The sequence below is a fragment of the Neophocaena asiaeorientalis genome, unplaced genomic scaffold (assembly GCF_003031525.2).
Source record: "Neophocaena asiaeorientalis asiaeorientalis breed wild unplaced genomic scaffold, Neophocaena_asiaeorientalis_V1.1 scaffold560, whole genome shotgun sequence".
NCBI classification, from domain to species: domain Eukaryota; kingdom Metazoa; phylum Chordata; class Mammalia; order Artiodactyla; family Phocoenidae; genus Neophocaena; species Neophocaena asiaeorientalis.
Window position 1 is genome coordinate 625386 of NW_020173969.1, and position 21115 is coordinate 646500.

General features: G+C 38.1%; 1 protein-coding gene and 1 pseudogene across 1 annotated transcript in view; both read right to left on the reverse strand.

The window, feature by feature from the left end:
• Positions 1-21115, reverse strand: part of LOC112404936 (EGF-like and EMI domain-containing protein 1) — a 184734-nt gene that overhangs the window by 119002 nt on the left and 44617 nt on the right. The window contains 1 exon segment of the mRNA XM_024753118.1: positions 9047-9169. Coding sequence (XP_024608886.1) covers positions 9047-9169 — 123 coding nt within the window.
• On the reverse strand, positions 15197-17397 carry LOC112404938 (nucleotide triphosphate diphosphatase NUDT15 pseudogene; annotated as a pseudogene).

A 21115-nucleotide genomic window follows, 5' to 3' on the forward strand; every position in this document is an offset into this window, starting at 1 on the left:
CAGGGGACACGGGTTCGTGCCCCGGTCCGGGAAGATCCCACGTGCCGTGGAGTGGCTGGGCCCGTGAGCCATGGCCGCTGAGCTTGCGCGCCCGGAGCCTGTGCTCCGTAATGGGAGAGGCCACAACAATGAGAGGCCCGCGTACCGCAAAAAAAAAAAAAAAAAAAAAAAAGTCTCTATGATTATTGTTGTTAGAAAATGCAAACGTGGTTTAAACCATGTGGCTCTTGTCAGCTGCTAGAAAACTATACTGGGATACTAGATTTGGATTTAAGTGTTATGCTCATATCTGGTATTTGCAAGCACTTAATCCTTCTGCTGCTTCTAGATGGAGGTAGTACTATTTTATGTTTCACGTCTTTTTGCACTTTGGACCCCGTGAAAATGCATAAGCTGCCTAAAGCTTGCTGCCTCCAGTGCTTTTGGAAACAGGGAGATATAAATCTTCAACCTAGTGATAAAATAAGAATGAGAATATTTTACCATTCAGTGAAAATATTGTTGCGAATATTGCTTTAAAGCTCCAAAAGCATTAAAAATGCAAAGAAAAAGAAAGTGCAACAGGGAGTTGTTAAAAGAATCAATGAACGTATGTTTGCTAAAAAGCTAGCAACAAAGCTTTCCAATGGAAGCCATCTGATCACCAAAGTAAGTTTATAACTATAGTGTCTGACCCTCCGTAATTTTATTTACTCCTGTGCCTACAGCCAACTGCAAGTATAGAACTAATATTAATATTATGAGCTAATTTTTATTGATGCTCGCTCTGTGTCAGGCACTGCACTAAGGATTTCACTGTACTTTTCCTTACTACCCGCTACATATGGAGAAATGGAGTTTTGAACAGCTAAGTGACAGCTCAAGGTCACACACCTTTTATACAGGGTAGCTATGTGGTAAAGTTAATATTGTTACCCTGAAAAATTGGCACTTTTTTTCCCAAGACATGCTGTTTTCAGATTATCAGTATTTTTCTCACAATCCTAAATCCCATTCTCTATTTTCATAAACAAATAATTTAAAGAGAAGTTCCTGTATTTTTAGTTGCACACAATTCAGAATCTCCTATTCTCAGAATCTTTGTGCATTGAATAGGTACTCTGATTGTGGGAAAATGATAAAGGTAGATACATAATAATTATAAATTACTAATTCAAGCCACCATTTACTGAACTTCGATTATGTGTCAGGTATTATTTTAATCTCTTCATATTTTTGTTCATCCCGTACGGGGGTATTCTGTAATGCACTATGAAATTATTTGGGAAACGTAAGACAGCAAAATTATTTAGTGCTTAAAAGTAGGGTTTTATTATTTATTTGATATATGTTATGAAAATCTTACGTTTAAAAATATTTTACAAATATAGCTAGAAAAAATTCCTAGATTAAAAAGAAAACAAAAAAAAAAGAAAAAATTCCTAGAGATTATTCTGAAGGAAGACCTGTGAGTTTACTTTCCACATAGAGAGAAAGAAGAAAAGAAAAGGCAACTGGCAAGGATGAAGACCACTGGGCTAACATTTCATCACTTTGTTTTGTTTTAATGTTGGATACAGAAGGTAAAGTTTATCACACTGCTCAGTTCAAGAAAAATTCTTATCACTCCCCAGTCCTTGGAAGGACCACTCTTGTTTCATTTGTTCACTTTTAGCCCAGAATACACTCTCAGTCTCCCTCATTCCCCATTCTAGTGTGTTAAATACATCCCTCTTTATAAGGTTTTTGTCCTTGTGCAATGTATAATATTGATTTTTGTGAATTATTATCCTGCTTATGTTAGGTATAGATACAGTTAAAGAGACAGAGAAAGAGATAAAGGTGATATGAACTCTGAAGATCAGAGATTAAGAAACTGGACCAAGATCACACAACCCTTATTCGATGCGGTAGAATTCAGACCTTAGTCTGACTCTATCTAAAACTGTCAGTCTTACCTTCCCAAGTCCGAAGACTGTAGAAAAACTGTAGAAAAAAAAAGATTTCTGAATGCATTCCTAAAATCCATTGGATTTGGAAATAGGTTTTGAATTGGGTTAATTATCAACAAAACGGATAAAAACTTGGGAAGTTCATGATTTTTTTTCAAGCCCACATATAGGGAACGAGGACGGCAGAGGAGAAGTGTTCCTTAGATTCAACTTTGAGGAATTAAATATATCACCTACCACACAAAAGTGATTAATATTGCGAGGGCGATGAATTTGATAATGACTGAGAGATGCCATCAACCTGACAAACTAAACAATTTTTTTAACCTGACATAGCCCTATTCAAGACATCAGCTGTCATCTGAAATGAATTCTGCTTCTAATTTGTCTTCATAAATAATGCAATTAATTGAAAGGTAGTTACAATGAAAGTCTTTAACTTCTTTCGTCTCCAGTTTGAGGGCAATCTCTTTGCATTCCCTAGAAAGAATCTTCCACTCCTTTCATCAAATAAAACTTAGACATCACTGATCAGAACACTGAGATCAAAAACAAAAGAATCCATTGTGTGAAGACCACCACATCTAATAGTTTTCTCAATCCTTTTTTTTCCAAGTTTAGCATTATCTTAAAATGTGAAACATAAAGATCTGATGTAAGAAAATTTATTCAAGCTCAAAATTTTACTAAGAATATCTATTTAATCAAGCTTCCAGGCTGTACATCTACCCTCTTCTTGCCACCTAACTTCTGTTTATTTAGAATTAAAAAATGACCTCTGATTCTATTATGTTGTACACTTCATCACACAGAAAAATCTTTGGTTTACAGCTTCCAGGTAACCTTTCTTCTTCCTTCCCCCCAACCTCATTTAGTGAGAATAAAAAGGAACCATTGAACAAAAGCAGTTCCTGACCACTTCCAGCAAGTGGAAATAAAGAATTCTTGTGTTAAAGATGAAAATAATTAAAATGCTTTTTATCTGAGGTTTCCCTGTGCAGACACCAGTGACTCCATTTGTGAGCACAGATGTTAATAAACCTATGTGCTGAAGGCATGAAAGAGAGGTAAGAGAACTATGCAAGCATTAAAACTTTCAATCATTTAATTACTTTTTCCCTCTGGGAAGGCTAATTTCAACAAATATAGCAGAGGAAGGACATGATTATGAACGGAGATTTGAGCTGAGCGTGTTTCACAAGGTTGTTATAAAAAAGAAAAAAATGGAAAGACAAAGATTTTGTGAGGTATACCAAATTATAGCTAAAACCTTACAAGTTACTTAAAACGCAAATTACACAGCTAAATACAGAAAATTTGGGTAATATAATTATTTTGGTATCTAGCCCCTGGCTGTTACAAAATAGCCACTGGCAAAAGAAGGAGTTTAGTCTACATTATCATTACTTATATTTAGTCATATCTACTAAAGTCTGCCTCTCAACAATGAGAAAATCTTCAATTCAAAGCTCTCAGAAGATAATGTATTTTGTTCGAAGTCCAAAAGCTAGAAATACTGCAAGTTTGAGTTTTTCCCCAACGAGCAAGTCCATCTGGGTAAAGTCCTTACATCTTTTTACATTCTGTTATAATAATAGCTAACATTTAACTAATACTTGCCGGATATTTTATAGGTATTGACTTCTGTCTAAAAGTAGAAGAGTAAAATGGAGATAGACTAGAGAAGGGGGAATAAAGGAGAAGAGATGAGTGCATTAGTCCGCTTGGGCTGCTGTAACAAAATACCCCGGTCTGGGTGGCCTTATCAATTTATTTTCTCACAGTTCTGGAGGCTGGAAAGTCTAAGGTCAAGGTTCTAGCAGGGTTTGGTTTCTGGTGAGAGCTCTCTTCCTGGCTTCAGATGGCCACCTTTCAGCTAGATCCTGGTATGGTGGAGACAGCAAGCTCTCTGCTCTCTCTTCTTATACAGGCACTAAACCCGTCATGAGGGTCTTCCACCCTCATGAGCTCATCTAAACCTAATTATCTCCCAAAGACTCCACCTCCAAATACCATCACATTGGAACTTGGGGCTTCAACATGCACATTTTGGGGACACAATTCAGTCCATAGCAAGGAGAGAGGAAGATGATGGAAAGTCAGAACCGGGTAACAAGAATGTAAGTACAGAGAGGCAGCAGTCAAAGGTGAAAATTGTGCTGTCAGGAAGTCAAGAGGAAGATTTAGAAAAATGAGTGGTTAATAGTGTCAGAGGCCATTGAGAAAGGCATGGAAAAGACTCCTCTGAAAGCTGATAATTAGAAGGTCATTAGTGTCTTTCATTTGGTCTGAAGCCCAATTGCACACATATAAAACTATATGTTACAATGTGTCATTAAGGCAACACTAAATCATATGGTATTAGAAGAAAAAGAAGGAATGCTTTTGGCTGGGGTCACCAGAGAAGGTTTAACAGGCCAACGGACATTGAACATGGAACATGGTAAGTAGACTTTTGACAGGTGGAGTCTTGGTGAGAGAGAAGTCTAGGCTGAGTAAGGTAAGGTGTGGAAGTGGAAAAGGGCATAGCTGACTTGGAGAACTGAGAGTAGCCAGGTTTGTTGGAGAATATGATAGAAATGTAAGAGAGAAGTGATAAATTTGCACTTATAGGGTGATAATATAAGGTGGATTTCTTTCATCAATAGCTATTATGAAAATACATTATTTTAAGCCTCAGCTCTGTTTACTAAAATAGAACGTAAGAATTTCATTTCACAGTACCTTTATGATTTTTCTTAGTCTTTTAAAATATTTATCAGAAATTATTTTAAAGCATTTGGTTAGAAGTGAAATTAGCCAGATTTTCCTGAAAACTTCTTTTGTTCAGAGTGAAAGTTACTTGATTTCTTTGGATCTCAGACTTCTTATCTCTAAAGTAGATTAGGCTGAATTAGTCCCTGGATTCCTTCAAAATATGATTCTATGATACAGAAAACAGTATTTTCAAAAAAGCACCAAAGTGTAGTTATTGTTTTCATTAAAAACATTGAAGTCATGAACTCATTTTTATTAAACTGGATATAAAATTCTCACTCACTGTTTTTATGTGGGACTTTCTAACGTCTAAGTTCTTTATATACTTTTCAAATAAAATCTGAGCTCTACAAAACAATTATTCCACAGAATCCAATGGAGTTTTAAAAAATACAGGTTAGAAGATGATATGTAACAGATTAGTAATTTGGGGAACTCCATAATATTATAACACTTTAGAGATGCAGTAACTTTAAGGTCATTTTGTCCAGTTTCACATGAGGAAACCAGACTGTAGAGACTGTAGAGAGATTAAGTGATTTGCTGAAGGCCACGCACCAACTTGGATTCCACCGTGCCACTGTTCCTGGTCCATGGACGAGAGTCAATGTTGGACCAGTATGAATATTTCTGTCTTTCTGATGATGGCTAAACTCTAGTTTCCATTTTTTTTAAGCCGTTGGTTTCCAAGTAAAGGGAAATTTAAAAGTATATGTATTACTTGGTAATATCTGTGTTAATGGAGACCACTGAGAGCAAAGCAAATCTGGTCAAAATTTCATTTTTGACTGCTTTCCTATGCTATGTCTGGACCCTTCACCAACCAGGTGTAACTGTGCTGCTCAAGGACAAGGACCCAGACCTCTGGCCCAGAATCCTATTATAAAGGAAGGTGTAGGGAGAAGCAGTCATTGACCAGCTTAGCCTCGGACTATATGACAATGTCGTGAGGCTGTATCATGATATAACAGTATCATGAAATCCTCCCACATATACACCTTTTAAAGAAGCACCATCATAAGGACAAAATTATATGGGGGATATTTTGAAGTGTCATAGATGCCTTTAAAAATCTCAAGAAAGTAATAGGCCCTTGCCACCAGTAAAGTGACATGCATTCCAAAAATTTGCAAATTCAGGGGCTCAAACTGAGGGTCACTGAGGCCAAGATCCCCAGGGATCACATTTTATCAGCAGTCCAGGCAGTACTTTATGGGGAACCAAGTGGCCTGTACACTACAGCTGGATATTATGGACCCCCTCTCTTAATACCACTTTGTGTAACTTTATCATTCTGGTGGGGGCTGACTAGTAACTGCTGGCCATATGTCCCCACAAGTGCACAGCTCTTAGAGAGGAGATCCTTTCCTGAAATGAAGTCATCTTAAACTCTGTAAGGATTTGGGGTACAAGAAGTTTACGGCTGCTGTGATTAAGAGAAAGTGCAAAAAGTACCAGCGGCTCTAACTCAAAAAGTCACACTAGCTTAGGACTATGACTGATGGGCAGAATGCGGCAAAGGAAGGGAAGGAAGGTCGAGAGGAAGGAAGAAATTGAGGCAGTTAATTTCAAGGACTCTAAAGTAGTGGAATCATAAAATTCCACAACTCCATCTTCTCTTCTGTGACTGGTCATGAAGAATTTCTGTCTACTACAGTTTCCTGGTAAGATCAACCACCATTCTCAGTTTCCTGCCAGGTAACAAATACCAAAGGGAAAGTGCGCTAATTGAATTGTCCTGCTTTTAAAAATATCTGACCCTTGCTACAATATTACTCAAAATACAAACCAATGTGAGACTCAGTTCTCTACAGTACACCCTTTCTTTCAAAGCAAACAAACAGTTCTTATCCTCAAGCTCACATCATTATTAGTATTTAAATACAAAATACTTACATTCTTCTTGAGTTCATTTTAACAAGACTGCTGTAATTGTGTCAACTGAGGTTCTTAGGACCATTCTTTGAAACCAGAACCAGTAGATTCATGTGAGAGAGGCATGAAAATTTCCACAAAGGTCAATTGCTGGACTCTTGGGTCCAGTATTTCTGTGGAATGACATCCAAGGGGTTAAAGGCTTTAAAATGACTGCAATCATGAAATCCATATTTCTCTTTAGCTTAATTTTTATTTGTACACTATGTTGAAATTCTGTACGAGGAGAGGATCAGCCTACGCAGCTGCAAATATGCTATTGTCATAGTGTCCATGTGTCTCTACAGGATGGATTTTAAGGAATAGAAATACAAATGATAAACCATAATATTCTTATCCAAGTCCACCTTTGACCTGAGGTCACTGAAACAAAAGTTGGAAAATTCCAGAGCAATCGTGGTGAGGAACAAGGAAAGAGCTAATGATTTTACTAAGAAATAGTTAATAACTTCCAGAGTTTAGAAAATTAATTATACCTGAAGATATAATTTTAATTGATCACTAGAGTGTTTATTTTGCTTTATCGCGAAGACCAGATACCATAGATATATAAAATTCATTACTTTGCAAAGTATTTTTATATCAGACACAAAAATTCACCAGCTCAACCTTTACCACTAAATACCATATCTGCATGTATAGGTAATCCTGTCCCTAAATATTTTGTGACTGAGAGAAGTTAGAGTGGTAGTTTAAGGATATTACCAGCTGAAGTCTTTACAGGTTGGGGATGGAGATGGGGATGGGAAAGGGATTCCTGTTGCAACAAGCAGTAATTTTGCAAAAAGAAGGGGATATTTGGGAGATTACAAAAATATGCATGTGCTGCTGTCCCACCACTGGTGCCTGCTGTAGATACTGAGTTCCCTGATACTACGATATGGCTTCTATCTGCATCTTCACTCAATTTTGGAAAAGTCTTTGCTCTCAAAACCTCCATTTTCTTCTATCAAAATCAGATCTATGGGCTTCCCTGGTGGTGCAGTGGTTGAGAGTCCACCTGCCGATCTAGGGGACACGGGTTCGTGCCCCGGTCCGGGAAGATCCCACATGCCGCGGAGCGGCTGGGCCCGTGAGCCATGGCCGCTGAGCCTGCACGTCCGGAGCCTGTGCTCCACAACGGGAGAGGCCACAACAGTGAGAGGCCCGCGTACCGCAAAAAAGAAAAAAAATCAGACCTATGACTAGGACATCTTTACCTGTTTCACCTGGCTTTCTCTCATTTCCTATGTTAGGAAAAAGAGACAGTATATGTTATGAAGTTAAGCAAAACTGGCTGATTTCTATCCCAAATTTCATAATTATAGAATACTCATAAAATGCTAATAATTTTGAGTAGATGGACCAGTTAACAAACCCTGTATAAATTAAACCAGCAATTACATTGTGTTGTATAAGGTGCTATTCTTTTAGTATAAGATATTTTTCAAAGGGACCTGGAGGTGAAATCAGAATGTGCTTGATGCCATCTGAGGATCATCATTCAATTAAAAAAAAAAACACTTTCATGTAAATTACTTCAGTTAAAAAAGAACATTTCAGGGAGATCAGCTCAGTGCTTTGCGGTCACCTAGAGGGGTGGGATAAGGAGGGTGGGAGGGAGACGCAAGAGGGAGGGGATATGGGGATATACGTATGCATATAGTTGATTCATTTTGTTATACAGAAACTAACACAACACTGTAAAGCAATTATACTCCAATAAAGATGTTAAAAAAATAAATTAAAAAAAAGAACATTTATAATCATACAGGAAACACAGTATTTTTTAAGTTTTTCTGTTTTTTTTCCTGCGTACATACTCATTTAGGAAATTCATAAAATTCAGAAACATACAAAGACTTAACAGTAATAATCTTACCACCCAAAACTGATATCTAAGAACATTTTGATACACAAGAAGTGTATAGGAACCTCAGATTTAATGTGTGTAGTTTTAACTATTCTTGAGAAACCCTAAACTCCTTATTATATAATCTGTTATAATTTTTGCTGTTATAATCCTGAGTCCACTTCTGAGTCTGGTTTGAAATGAGTGAACATTGTAGCTAGTGACTGTAACAGCCCAGCCTCCTCTCTTTATTGTGAGTCTGTGCTGAACTTGTTGTATATAAGCAGTAATTAACAAACTTATACTTTACTGAATTGGCAGAAATGATACCCTAAGGAACAGTCACACATTTGGGGGGATCCAAGTTTTGCCTGTGAATGTTAATTTCTATATTTCCTCCCCCATCTTTTTTGTCATTTAGTCTTTTAATAGCAAAATATCTTTTTTTAAATTCTAAGAGAGAGAATTGTACTTGAAAATTGTCAGCTTCTATAGATGTTTTTACAATAGAAAAACGTTTTCTTCCTGCCCCTATGTGGGCAGGTCGATTTTCACTGAAAACGACTTCAAGCTGGTTCTAATGTTTACTCACGTATGCAGGTGTGCTCATCAGCATGGAGACTGTACCCCGTATCACATGCACAATGGAAGGTGCCCAGAGTGTTAATACAGCGCTGTTGGCAGCCTCCACTCACTACCGTACATTCATCAACATCTAGAGGAGGAAGACAGATGGTCAGGATTACAATGTCATTCCAATGTCAGCTTCAGAGAAGTGGCACAATATTTCTTTGATACACAGTATATGTTTTATCGCACAAAGGCACCATCTCTGTTGCCACAGTTCTTTGCCCGTTTGATCCATTTTACTCCACAGTATAAATAAAAAAATGTAGATAGAAACTTTATTGAGCTTTTTAAAGCCCAGCAACGATGAGCATAGTGATTGTCTCACAATTTTCTATTCTTCACATCCTGATTAATTAGACAGATCTGAGATATAGATACTTCCTTAGGGAAGGGAACCTGGAGGGGAGAATTACAATGAGCTACCCTATCTGGAGCAGCACACACGAGTAGATAAACACCTTTACTGGTCTGACGCTGTTGAATAAGGTCAGTAATAAAGTTAATACCTTGACTCTCCTTCTCATGGGCTATAGTGGACATCAGGGCAGAGACAGATAAATTCAAATAAAGCCATGGTTTGGAGTTCTTAAAAGCACATGGATACATTTGCTCCATTAACTCAGATTCTTCCTTATCTTTCAGGGCTCCACTTTCTGAAATACTTAGCATGTTTATGTATGAAGTTACATTAATTTAGAATAAATGAAAAGAGGTCAAGACTCATGGTCACCTATGTCTTACGATCAGTCAAGTTTATGATAAATGAATAATATTTGTCTTCCTTTGGAAAGGAAAACCAATTTATCTCTTAGAACCGATACTTCCTTGTACCCTATACAATCAGCTCTGATATATCTAAAATCACAAGAAGATATCCACAAACACAGGGAAAGCTTTTCAGATAATCAGTGATTTTTCAGATAATCAGAGCTTCTAAATTTTCCTGTTTGGAGAATCTGTTTTGTGACATGTTCCAAAGTAAAAATCAGACAGAAAGGTCAAGATTTAGTCTGCACATGTCTCATGCAGAGAATGTCCCTGACTCCCCTGTCCCGAGTTCCAGACATTCTGGCAAAGACTGTTACGTATGAATATTCTTCACTAAAATATGTTATCATAATAGATAATTAGCTTTACATTGAGTGAGATTTAATTCCACAGGGCAAGATCCTTACTCAAGAAGACATCAATATTGGGAAGGAATACTATTGCAATGTTTCATCATAGGCCCTTTTCACACTGAAATCCTAATGAATGTTTTGTACTGTAGGTAACATTAGGGCATGTGACCTGAGAGAAGCAAAAGAGTTTTCTTTTACTTGGCTTTTTTTTTTTTTTTATGAAGAAGAAAACATATGAAGACTATAAATCACAAAATAAGTCCCACATTTAAAAATTACTAGTTTACCATATTAAACACATTTTACACAGTCTAGTATTTTCCTTCTAAAATTAGATATTCTGGAGTAATTCTGATATTTTAAAAGGAATCTTATTTTAGAGATAAGAACTACTGACTTTTCAAAGTGTTAGAATTTTTATTAAATTTTGAGTCTGTGATAAACAAACCACTAATTTTTTCCATATAAACTAATACCAAATCAGAATTCTCCATTTGTAACTTATACTTTGTGCAGGGCTTTAATAGTTATGCTACCTAAATTTTTATCTTTCTAGCTTTAGGGTATTATTCACAGGGTTGAGATATAATTTTGAATCTTAATTCTGTCAACCCCTGAATTATATATCCTTCCCAGGTCTCTTACTTTAGACAAACAAATAAAACTCTTAATTCCCAAGAGTTATATGTTTTTATCAACAAAACAATCAATGTATCAGTATTTGCCATGATCAAAATTTTTTATAATATACCATATATATGTATTTAAATACATTGAAGAATGTCTTAAAGAGTGTACACAGATAAAATGATTACTTCTGAGGAGGGAAGGAAGGTATCTGACTGAGTAGAGTACAGGATGTGTGTGTTGGACAAGGAACGTTATCCACATCTATAAGGTTCTAATTTTTCACAAGAAAGTTACTCAGTTACTACTTGTGTATTAAAAAGTAATTTTGAAAAAGAAGTATAATAAGAACACCTCCCCTTCCCCTTCAAGCTCCAATAATTTTCTGGCAAAAGAAACCAAGTTAGTGTAAAAGAGAAAAATCATTGGGTTCATTCCAAAGATTAGAGTGGACATTGATTTTAAGGATGAGTATTCCTTCAGTATGTTTTAGTGGGTTCATATTCTTAATCTTCCCCAGAACTATAATTAAAGTACTATAATCTATTAAAAACACATACACACTAACAAACAAAAGCAAACCAAACTTCCTCTGTACTCTGAGTCAGACAGTCTTGGGAAAAATATCTTAGTGTTGAAACTTATTAACCTGTCACTTTGCCTCTCTGAGACTCAGTTTCCTCATCTGTAAGATGGGATAATAATGACTGCCACATGTACTATGCTCTGATTTATGTTTTCCTTTCCTATTCATGTATAAGAGATTGGAATAGACTGCTAATGCTTGAGATTATATGTAGAAATCAAACAAGCAATGATAGAAATACTGAGAAATGTGGGAATACGGGGAAGGGGAAATGCATTTGGGCTACAGTGATAAAGGAATGTTTGAGGTAAAAACTGAGAATTGAGTGCATGGAGAAAAGGATGGGTAATCCAAAGGTGCAGAGGTTTAAACGTGCAGTGTCTGAGATTCAGTATTTAGACCTGTCAGGTTGGTGAATAAGGTTGGCAAAAGAAAGTAAAGTTGAAAAACAAACCTAAAATCTTCTTTCAATTAATTTAGATAGCAAAGTCTTCCTCTTCTTGATTTACAGTACAATACACTTCTGGGCAGGTTGAGACATAACAGGCTGTGTTCACACAGTAGTTAAGCAAACTTACTAACAGTTAAAAAAATCAATCATTTATAGAGTGGTACCAAATTAAAAGTAATTGGTTTGACTTTCTTCTTCTTTTTTGGCCTTTCAGAATACACTGGATTTACTGATTGTTTGGGCATTGTGTAACCTACCATTCTCAAATCTGGTAGTGCATTAGAATCACTTGGTGGGCATTTAGAAATACCCAAGCCATGGTCCTGTCCTTAAAAACGTCTGATTTAATTAGTCTGGGGTAAGACTTGGTAATCAAATATTTGAAAATCACCTTTAGTGATTCTAATGGGGAGCCAGAGTTGAGATCCCCTTATGTAGTTAATGTTTTAATCTCCTAGAGATCTTGTTATAACACAGATGCTGATTCAGTAGATCTGGGGCTGAGGGGCTGGATTTTGCATTTCTAATAGATCCAAGGCAATTCTGAAGCTGTGGTCTGTGGACCATACTCTGAGTAGTGAGCCTGAGTCCTCTGTTCAACTGCAAATGTCACACGGATTACAAATGTCATGATCTGGCTCAACTTCTCAGTTGTTTGACCAAAGCAGACCAATTCAGTTCAAATAGATAAATCAATACTCTGACAAAAATAGTGTGTGTATATACATACATACATACATACATATATACATACATTAAATTATTTACCAAAACCTCTGAAAAGAAACCATCCATATTTCCCACACTATTCACTCAACAATAGTTAATATTTTTAAGACAATGTTAGCATTATCTGTTATGAGAAATGACTTTCTTCTGTAAAATGTGAAGGACATTTTAGTTCTTTTCTGATGAAATACCTCTGATATAGGATAAAACCGGGTTAATTTGCCATGATATTAGACACTCATGCTGAAGCCATCACAACTGATTTTCTTTTCCATCAAGATTCTGCCCAACAGAGTTAAAAACCAGAAATGTCAATATTACATTAAAATGTTATTATGAAGTATACTTCATGTGGAGAAACCATTTCTCCAATTTTTCTCTCAGTTATATCTTAATGTTAGATGCTTACAGAAAGCCCTGCCCTCAGAATTGGAGCTCCAGGACACTGCTGGGAATAATGATAAAGTGATTAGAATTTTTTCAGCATTATCCCTGTGATATGGACCAAGGATTTGATGATTTTTATACTGTACAAGAATGTCAAAAAAGAATCAACTATGTCTGCTATTCTTCCTTTTTAATGTCCTTTCTCTAAATATTTCTGCTGTATTTATCCCCCAAACTATATCCCCAGATGATCACAGAATATAGTAGCTTAAAAGAATTCACACTATTATCAAGTGTATTTTGCACATAAAAGCTCCCTGAGACAACAAAGATCCACTTTTGTTTCCAAACAATCAAGGTTGTTTTATATTATTTTTTTAGAGTGTGCAGCCAGGGTAAGATAAATTATTCTTCCATTTGCCTTTTCATATAGGCAATATAGGTTTCTGTTCTCGGAAACCTGTTGATTGGAAATAAGCATTGCTTTATGTTAAAGACCGCAATATAGAAGTGTTAGATTTGAAGGAAATATTAGAGGGTGTGTTGAAGACTCCACTAGATTTTCTAGATGTGGCTTTATTTTCACTCTGTTCTATTATACTTTCACTCTGATATGCAATACTGCTGACTTTTCACTTGTATCTTAATTCTGTAGTTCCTGATCGGATGAACTCCTTAAGGTCAAGGATCCTGTTATATTAAGCATTTTCTGGAATAGAGTTGATACTCCATAAATGTTCTGTGAATGAATGTGTGGTTTGAGAGCCATCCACATAATTCAGTCTTCTATCCACCCATATTCATCAATGGGATTTCTTAGAAATGGGCTCTGTTCCACTTGCCCTCTCTTCACCCTTGCAATGGACTATGGATATTTGCTTTTGACCCTTCACAAGTTGCTTTAAAAACTCCAGGGCATGGAGTAATTTTTGTTTGCTCATGAACAAATTTAAATTGTGTCTATAGTGAATATTCACAGGTTGGCCATTTTTCTTGTTCACTAATACTCAATAACTATCAGGTTTTCCTTTGGGGAATTTTATCCCTGTCATTTTAGAGAAACCATGTAGATTATATGGGAATGATGAACACCACTCCTCTCTCAAATCTGAGGTGGACTTTTCTTGGCATAAACCTACCTCCATCTGCCACAGTGACTGGACCAGGTAATGTCTTTATTAGCATATGACCGTCTCAGGAATGAATGAATTAGTTCAGATGTGATCCAATCAGCAGGAAGCTCAACATATAGGTTGGGAACCCAGGGACATAGAGGCCCTGTTGCTCTGGAAATTGTAATGTGTGTATGAGCCATCATGCAGTAGCCGTTTTGTTCCCATGAATGAAGCTACACTAAAGATAAAGCCAACAAAGAGGACAGAGCTGAAGGACTAACAGAAAACAGGAATTGGAGCCCTGAATGAACTATGCCTGAAGCCCTCCTACCTCTGACCTCCTCAGTTAAGTGATTCAATACCCTTCTTTTTGTGGTTTAAGCATTTTATGTGATTCTATTGACTGTAAAATAAATCATCGTAACTGAGGCATGAATACTGTAAAGTGGGTGTGCAGGAGGAAGTTACCCAGTGCAGCTCAAACTCAGTACACACTTTCCAAAAAGATTTATTGTCTTCCAATCAGTAAAATGTTTTAATCTATATTCACCAAGGCTTGTAACATTATTGGAGCAATTATATTCTGTCAAGAGTCTAATGAATTTGAGGATTTGTCACAATTTTGGTTCATTTTTATGACAAATATATGGGTTTATCAAACTGCCTGTGCAAAGTTGTAGCATATCTGACAGTGCTAGAGGGGTTGAAGATGCCTTCTTGAATGGTTTCCTCACAATTGCTCTGTGAGGGTTCCTTTATTTGGTCTGTGTAGAGTAAGGATTAAAGCAAAAAATTATTATGCTAAAGATGTGGCTAGGGCCTGATTATGGAGAGTCTTTTCTGCCATACTAAGGAGACATGGCTTTACTTTATAGACCATGGGCACCAGCAGGGCAAAGGAGAGATTAGAGAAGTGGGAAACTGAAGGCAGGGAAGCCAAGTTACAGCCAAAATCCAGATAAAAGATGTTGAGGACTTGACCTAAGCTAGTAGCAGTGGAAATAGAGAAATGTGGGCAGATATAAAAGAGCTGAAGAAGAGAAAATCAAAATGATTTGGTTATTAGCTGCATGTGATGGAGAAGAAAGAGTCAAGGTCAACTGACGTGAACAATTGGCTGGCTGGCTGTGGTATTCACCGCATTCACTGCAACAGCACAGAAGGAGGAACATTTGATACTAGAAGAATAGTTCAGTCTTTCTTTAAAGAAAAAACAAAAGAACCAGTGAGAAGAGTGGCACTGTTTTACATTTTTGTCAATTTCTTTCACGTCTAGCTTAATAGAAGAGAGCTAGACTCTCATATCTGCTTTGCATTCAGTCTGCTACAGTGTCACACAACATGCAAACTCCTCTGTACACTCAGGAAAGAATGAGAATGAAAAAAGCAAATGAAGTCTTCATACGACAAAAACAGCTTTAACCCTGAGGACCCTTGAAAGGGTCTTGGGGACTTCCCTGGGTCACACTTTGAGATCCACTGCCCTAGTCTAATAGCATTTTACACATAAGGAAGCTGAATCTCAGACCAACTGAGAGATCCAAAATGACAGGGCCTGTTAATGATGGGATACAGATCCTGGATAGTTTGTCTCACTTCCCTTGCTTTAGGTTCTCAATTGGAAACCTGGGAAATACACCCTAAAGACCTGTCTTGTTTGCTCTAGTTGCAGGGACTGTCACAATATATTACCAAAATTTTTTTTGATTTAAATAAAAGAGGAAAATCAACAAATGTGTTAAATTCTGCAATGGGAATACTGTTGCAGAATGTCCCGCCCCTGAATTAGGTTCTCTATTAGAACTGAAACACTAAGACAAATTTTGCACTCTCCTCCATGCACACTGGTAATGACAAACAGCACAGTCAATACCACAGAGAAATAGGGAAAGCAGAATTACCACAACATCGCCATTTATCACATTTTCTGAGTCTGAAATACAATTCATAACACAATCCCTGAAAATTTTTCACAAGTACTGGCTGAAAGGGTGTTGGGTATATTTAGAGGACTCCCTTCCAATCCCACCATACACACAGCATCACCTTCTTTGGATGAAGACCGGCCTTTGGTGTGCTCGGTGGTGGCTCATTTCACTTGCCCCACGTTCTCTTCCATTCCATGTTATTGTACAGTATCCACTTTTCATTGCCCTTCACAATTTGTTTTAAAAACTGAACGTTTTCATTACGTTTCAGTAGAGAATCGCATGCAGAAATACGGTCAAGAAGGTTTTTTGCACTTATGTGGAACCCAAACATCAAAGCGATTCATGTAACCAAGCTGGTGCAAATGCTTTTCAACAGTTGATTTGGATATTTTGAGTATGTTGGCTATCTCCCGAATGGTATAATGTCGATTGCTCTCAATCAATGTCTCGATTTGATCACTATCAACCTCAACTGGTCTACCTGACCGTGGAGCATCATCCAGCGAGACATCTCCAGCACGAAACTTCGCAAACCACTTTTGACACGTTTGCTCAGTCACAGCACCTTCTCCATGCACTGCACAAATCTTTTTTTGCGTTTCAGTTGCATTTTTACCTTTCTTGAAATAAGCATAATATGCCGAAAATGTTGCTTTTTTCTTCCATCTTCAATATTAAAATGGCTACACAAAAATTCACCAATTTTGATGTTTCTTTAAGTGCACACTGATATGACAGCTGTCACAATACAATCTAACAAAATTGCTTTGAATGAAGTTAAAGACAACTGAGCGCTACTAGAGCCATCTTACAGGAAAACCGAATGAACTTTATGGCTAACCCATTAAAAAAAAAAAAAAAAATCAGGGAGTCTCCTTGTTCACCTTTATATCCTACCAGATGATCCAAATCTTCTTTAAATGGATCATAGCCTTGTTCCTTTAAACAACGTAGTGCCCAGAAAAGCTGGTCCAGGGGAGGAAATTCTTCCCAAGGAATCCACTCCCAACTTTCATTTTTCTCAGGCTCTACATTCTTTGGTTCTGAACCATGAGTCACGTCCACCTCTCCTTTCATTAAAATAGTGACATAATGGTAATTCTCTTCCTCAACGAAAGAATTCGCAACCGAGGCCAAGCGAACATTTTTCAGGTGAAGAGCTGCTTCTTCCCAGGTTTCCCTTTGAGCACATTCTTTCCAGCTTTCACTGAACTCCAGTTGGCCCCTGGGAAGTTGGAGATTGCCGGCTCCAAATGACCCTTTCTGTCTTCCTCCCCAGGAGGACGCAGTGAGGATGCCTGCAGCTGGTCACCATGACTCCTACCCTGACTCCTGGGCGCCGCCCCTGCGGCTCTGCACTGGCCATTATAGCGCGAGAGTCTAATTCTATCTTGCTCTTCCTTTCCCCTTACGATGTTTTAGCAAAACTGATCTTCTTGAAGTTCCTTGAATACTTTGTACTCTCTTTTATTTCCTCCTCTCCTCCTTTACCTAGTGAGTACATTTGCATCCTGTTGATGTCTACCCAAGCACCACTGCCCTAAGGAGCCCAGCATTTCTCCTTTACCCTAGGTCAGATTGACGTGTTATACTTTCTTAGGACTGTCTTCCTTTACTTTGGAGCCATGAACTCATCTATAGGTGTAGAATCGTATGTGTGATTATTTGTTTTATATCTGCTTTCCCTATTAAAGAGTAAGTCGCATGAGAGCAGGAATCCTGTCGGTTTTACTCACAATAGCTATCCCAGTGTTTGGCACATAGAAGATGTCCTAAAAATATCTGTTAAAAAAGTAAATGAAAAGGTAGAGTGTTGGCATCTCCATATAGAAAGTAATTCAGGCACAGGAGTGGATAATATCATTAAGTGAAAGCATGTAGATAAAAAAGAGAAAGGAGATTAACAGAGGACTCTGAGGGATATCACCATTTAAGACAGCCTGAGACAGAACACACAAATCTGACCAAGAAGGCTGTCCAGAGAAGTAAGAGGAAAATTAAGAGAGTCTGGCATCATGGAAACTGAAGGAGGGGGAGTTTCAAGAAGGAAAAAGCGGTCAACACAGGGATGTCAAATAGGAACTAAAGAGTGCCCACTGGGGCTTCCCTGGTGGCGCAGTGGTTTAGAGTCCGCCTGCCGATGCAGGGGACACGGGTTCGTGCCCCGGTCCGGGAAGATCCCACATGCCGCGGAGCGGCTGGGTCCGTGAGCCATGGCCGCTGATCCTGCGCGTCCGGAGCCTGTGCTCCGCAACGGGAGAGGCCACAACAGTGAGAGGTCCGCGTACCGCAAAAAAAAAAAAAAAAAAGGTTGCTAATAATAACAATCTACCTAACAGTTGCTGAGCACGAACAATGTGCCAGGCACTGCTCTCAACTCGTCACATTTATTAACACATTTCATACTCAAAACAGACCTATTTAGTGAATATTTCTATTACTTCTACCTACAGAGGAGGAAGCTGAGACTTAGAAGGCTGTTTCAGTCGAGTATCAAATTGATCCCAGATGCAGTGTGGGGGGTTGAAGAAGAAGCTGGAGACAAAGAAAGGGAGACAGAAAGTTAGGACACATATTGTAATAAGTTTGACTATTAAGAAAAGGAGGTTGTAATTGGACAGGAGAGTGTGGTAGAGGGAGAGAGTTTTTAACGTGAACCAGATTTGCATTAGTTTAAATATTGATGGGAAGGGACCAACAGAGAAGGTTGACTTAAAGACATAAGAGAGGGAATTCTCAAATTATTGAGAATCTCAAACCATAGTAGTGCATTCCAAGAGAAAGTATATGCTGGGAGTAGCAATCCACACTGGACCCTGAGCATCCTTACATATTTTATGTCTGATCACTCTTTACCCAAGCCATTTTTCAGGACTGGGTTTGCACAGAGAGATGAGCTAACATCTCCACTGAGAAAACAAACAGGCTTGTTTCCACTAACTAAAGGTGGTGGATTCCCCAAGCTCAGTGGTCCCCTTTTTTAATGCAACCAATTGATGTGTAGGCATCTATAATGAGCCCATTGTGTCACTGCTATGGGATTTGGGGGGGAAATGGGGAATTGACACAAACAAATGAAGCTCTGGCTACTGCTTTTGCCAGGAGTAATAAAGTCCTTTGTTTCTAACCCAGGAGTCTCATGTCTTCTGTCAGCATCTATGAAACAGTTACAGGCTAACTGGTTAATGTAAAAGTAGGGTAGAATCTGAGACCCTGCACAGTCCTTGTTATATACAGAAGAGAAATCACACACATGAGCATCTGTTACTCTGGGTTAGAGAATCATGTCCATTGCAGAGTGGAAAGACCCGAGAAGCCGCAGAGATGTTCCTGTTTTCTCCTTGTTCCACTTATGCCTGTTGATTGCTTGTAGCCTTGAAATTATTAGCAAAGCATAATATTGGATAGATCTCTTATCTTCCTGGGCCTGATTTGACAAGCTGATCCTTTGTGTTAGCTCAGGAAGGAGGAAGGAAAAGATGTCATACTTCTGTGCCTGCAATGAGATTTTAAAGAGCATCGAAAATACCCAATCCAGGCAACCAACAATTTTACTATATGTTAGCTCCTTGAGGGCAGAGATGGTGTGTATTTTGCTTATCGCTGTATTTCCAGTACTTAAGTCAGTGCCTGGCCCATACTATGCACAACAAATATTTACTGAAAAAGTGAAAAATAAAAGGAACTTCCCTGGAGGTCCGGTGGTTAAGACTCTGTGCTTCCACTGTGGTGGGCGCAGGTTTGATCCCTGGTCAGGGAACTAACATTCCCACATGCCATCTGGCGTGGCCAAAAAAAAGTGAAAAAAATGAATAGATGAGTAATGGATAGATTAATTTAGAGGAAGAAGGCTCGGTAAAAAAGACTGAGAGAGAGGAGTGGGAGAAGGTGGAAAGAAGCAGACAGTGTGGAATCCTGGTACCCAAGGAGGAGAGACTTTTTAAAAGGGAATGAACAACAAAATCAATTCTGTTGAAAATCAAAAAAAAAAATGAGGACTGAAAACAATCTGGTCTATTTGGAAATTATAAAGTCTTTCTGTTACAGTGCAGAATGTGGAAGGCAAGTTAGCCTTTGGGGATGACTATTTTAAAAATTTTTCCAAGCCCAGAATAACCTATTCTTTCTTCTTATTGAAAACAGAGCTTCCAAGGTCATGCCTTCTTGGATCTATTATATTGCTGCTTATCTATAACATGACCCAGTATCATCCCTGAGGATCACACTGTGATGACGTTCTGGTATATCGTGATACAATATTGTCATCACAGTCTCTTTATGTGAGGGAGCTGCAAGCAATGAAAACAAAGCTTGTACACAGAGCCTACTGCAAACATCAACTTGACATACACTTAATGATATGCAACATCATCTTTGTACTTCATCATATCACACACAAATGGCAAAGGAAGGTGAGTGAGCCAGTAAAACTGAGCTGAACAAAAATTCATCTAGTTTATTTTGCTGAGCTACTTTTCTCTACATCCAGTTCAACTCACAGTCCAAATACATTCATTCTCTTCCAGTTTTCAAGAAAGAGCCAAACTCTCTGTAGGCTGAGAGCTAAGGATATTATTTCCAGGAATGGATAAGGCATTCACCCTAGGCATTCGGTTAGAGAAACAGAAATGTTTAGCCAAACTCAAGGTTCACCCCTTAGGAGAATGAAAGGTATGGTCCTCTGAGAGATTTTAATCTTTTGGACAGTGACTGGTTCTGCCTCTCCTCTTTTCCTTGGGGTCTAACATAACTCTAGCATTTAGATGGTGCTTAGTAAGTGTTTCCTAAATGAATGGTGAGTGGAGACACATCTAGAGAGGGAGAAGAGGGGCCATGGGAAAGGTGAGGACAAAAACAGGCCTTGGGAATCAGAGGCAGGTAATGAATAATGGTTAGCTGACTGCCTGCTTGATTGTGATAACTGGGTTGATCTAGAAATTATTCAAAGACCTTTGAATACTTAACTCTAAGGGTCTTGAATGGGGGGAGGGGCACCTGGAGCTCTGGATACTGTAGAGGTCACTGCTTGAAAGGTGCATGTTTTCCCAGGTGTTGGGACACAGGACAGAATACACACTGGGGTC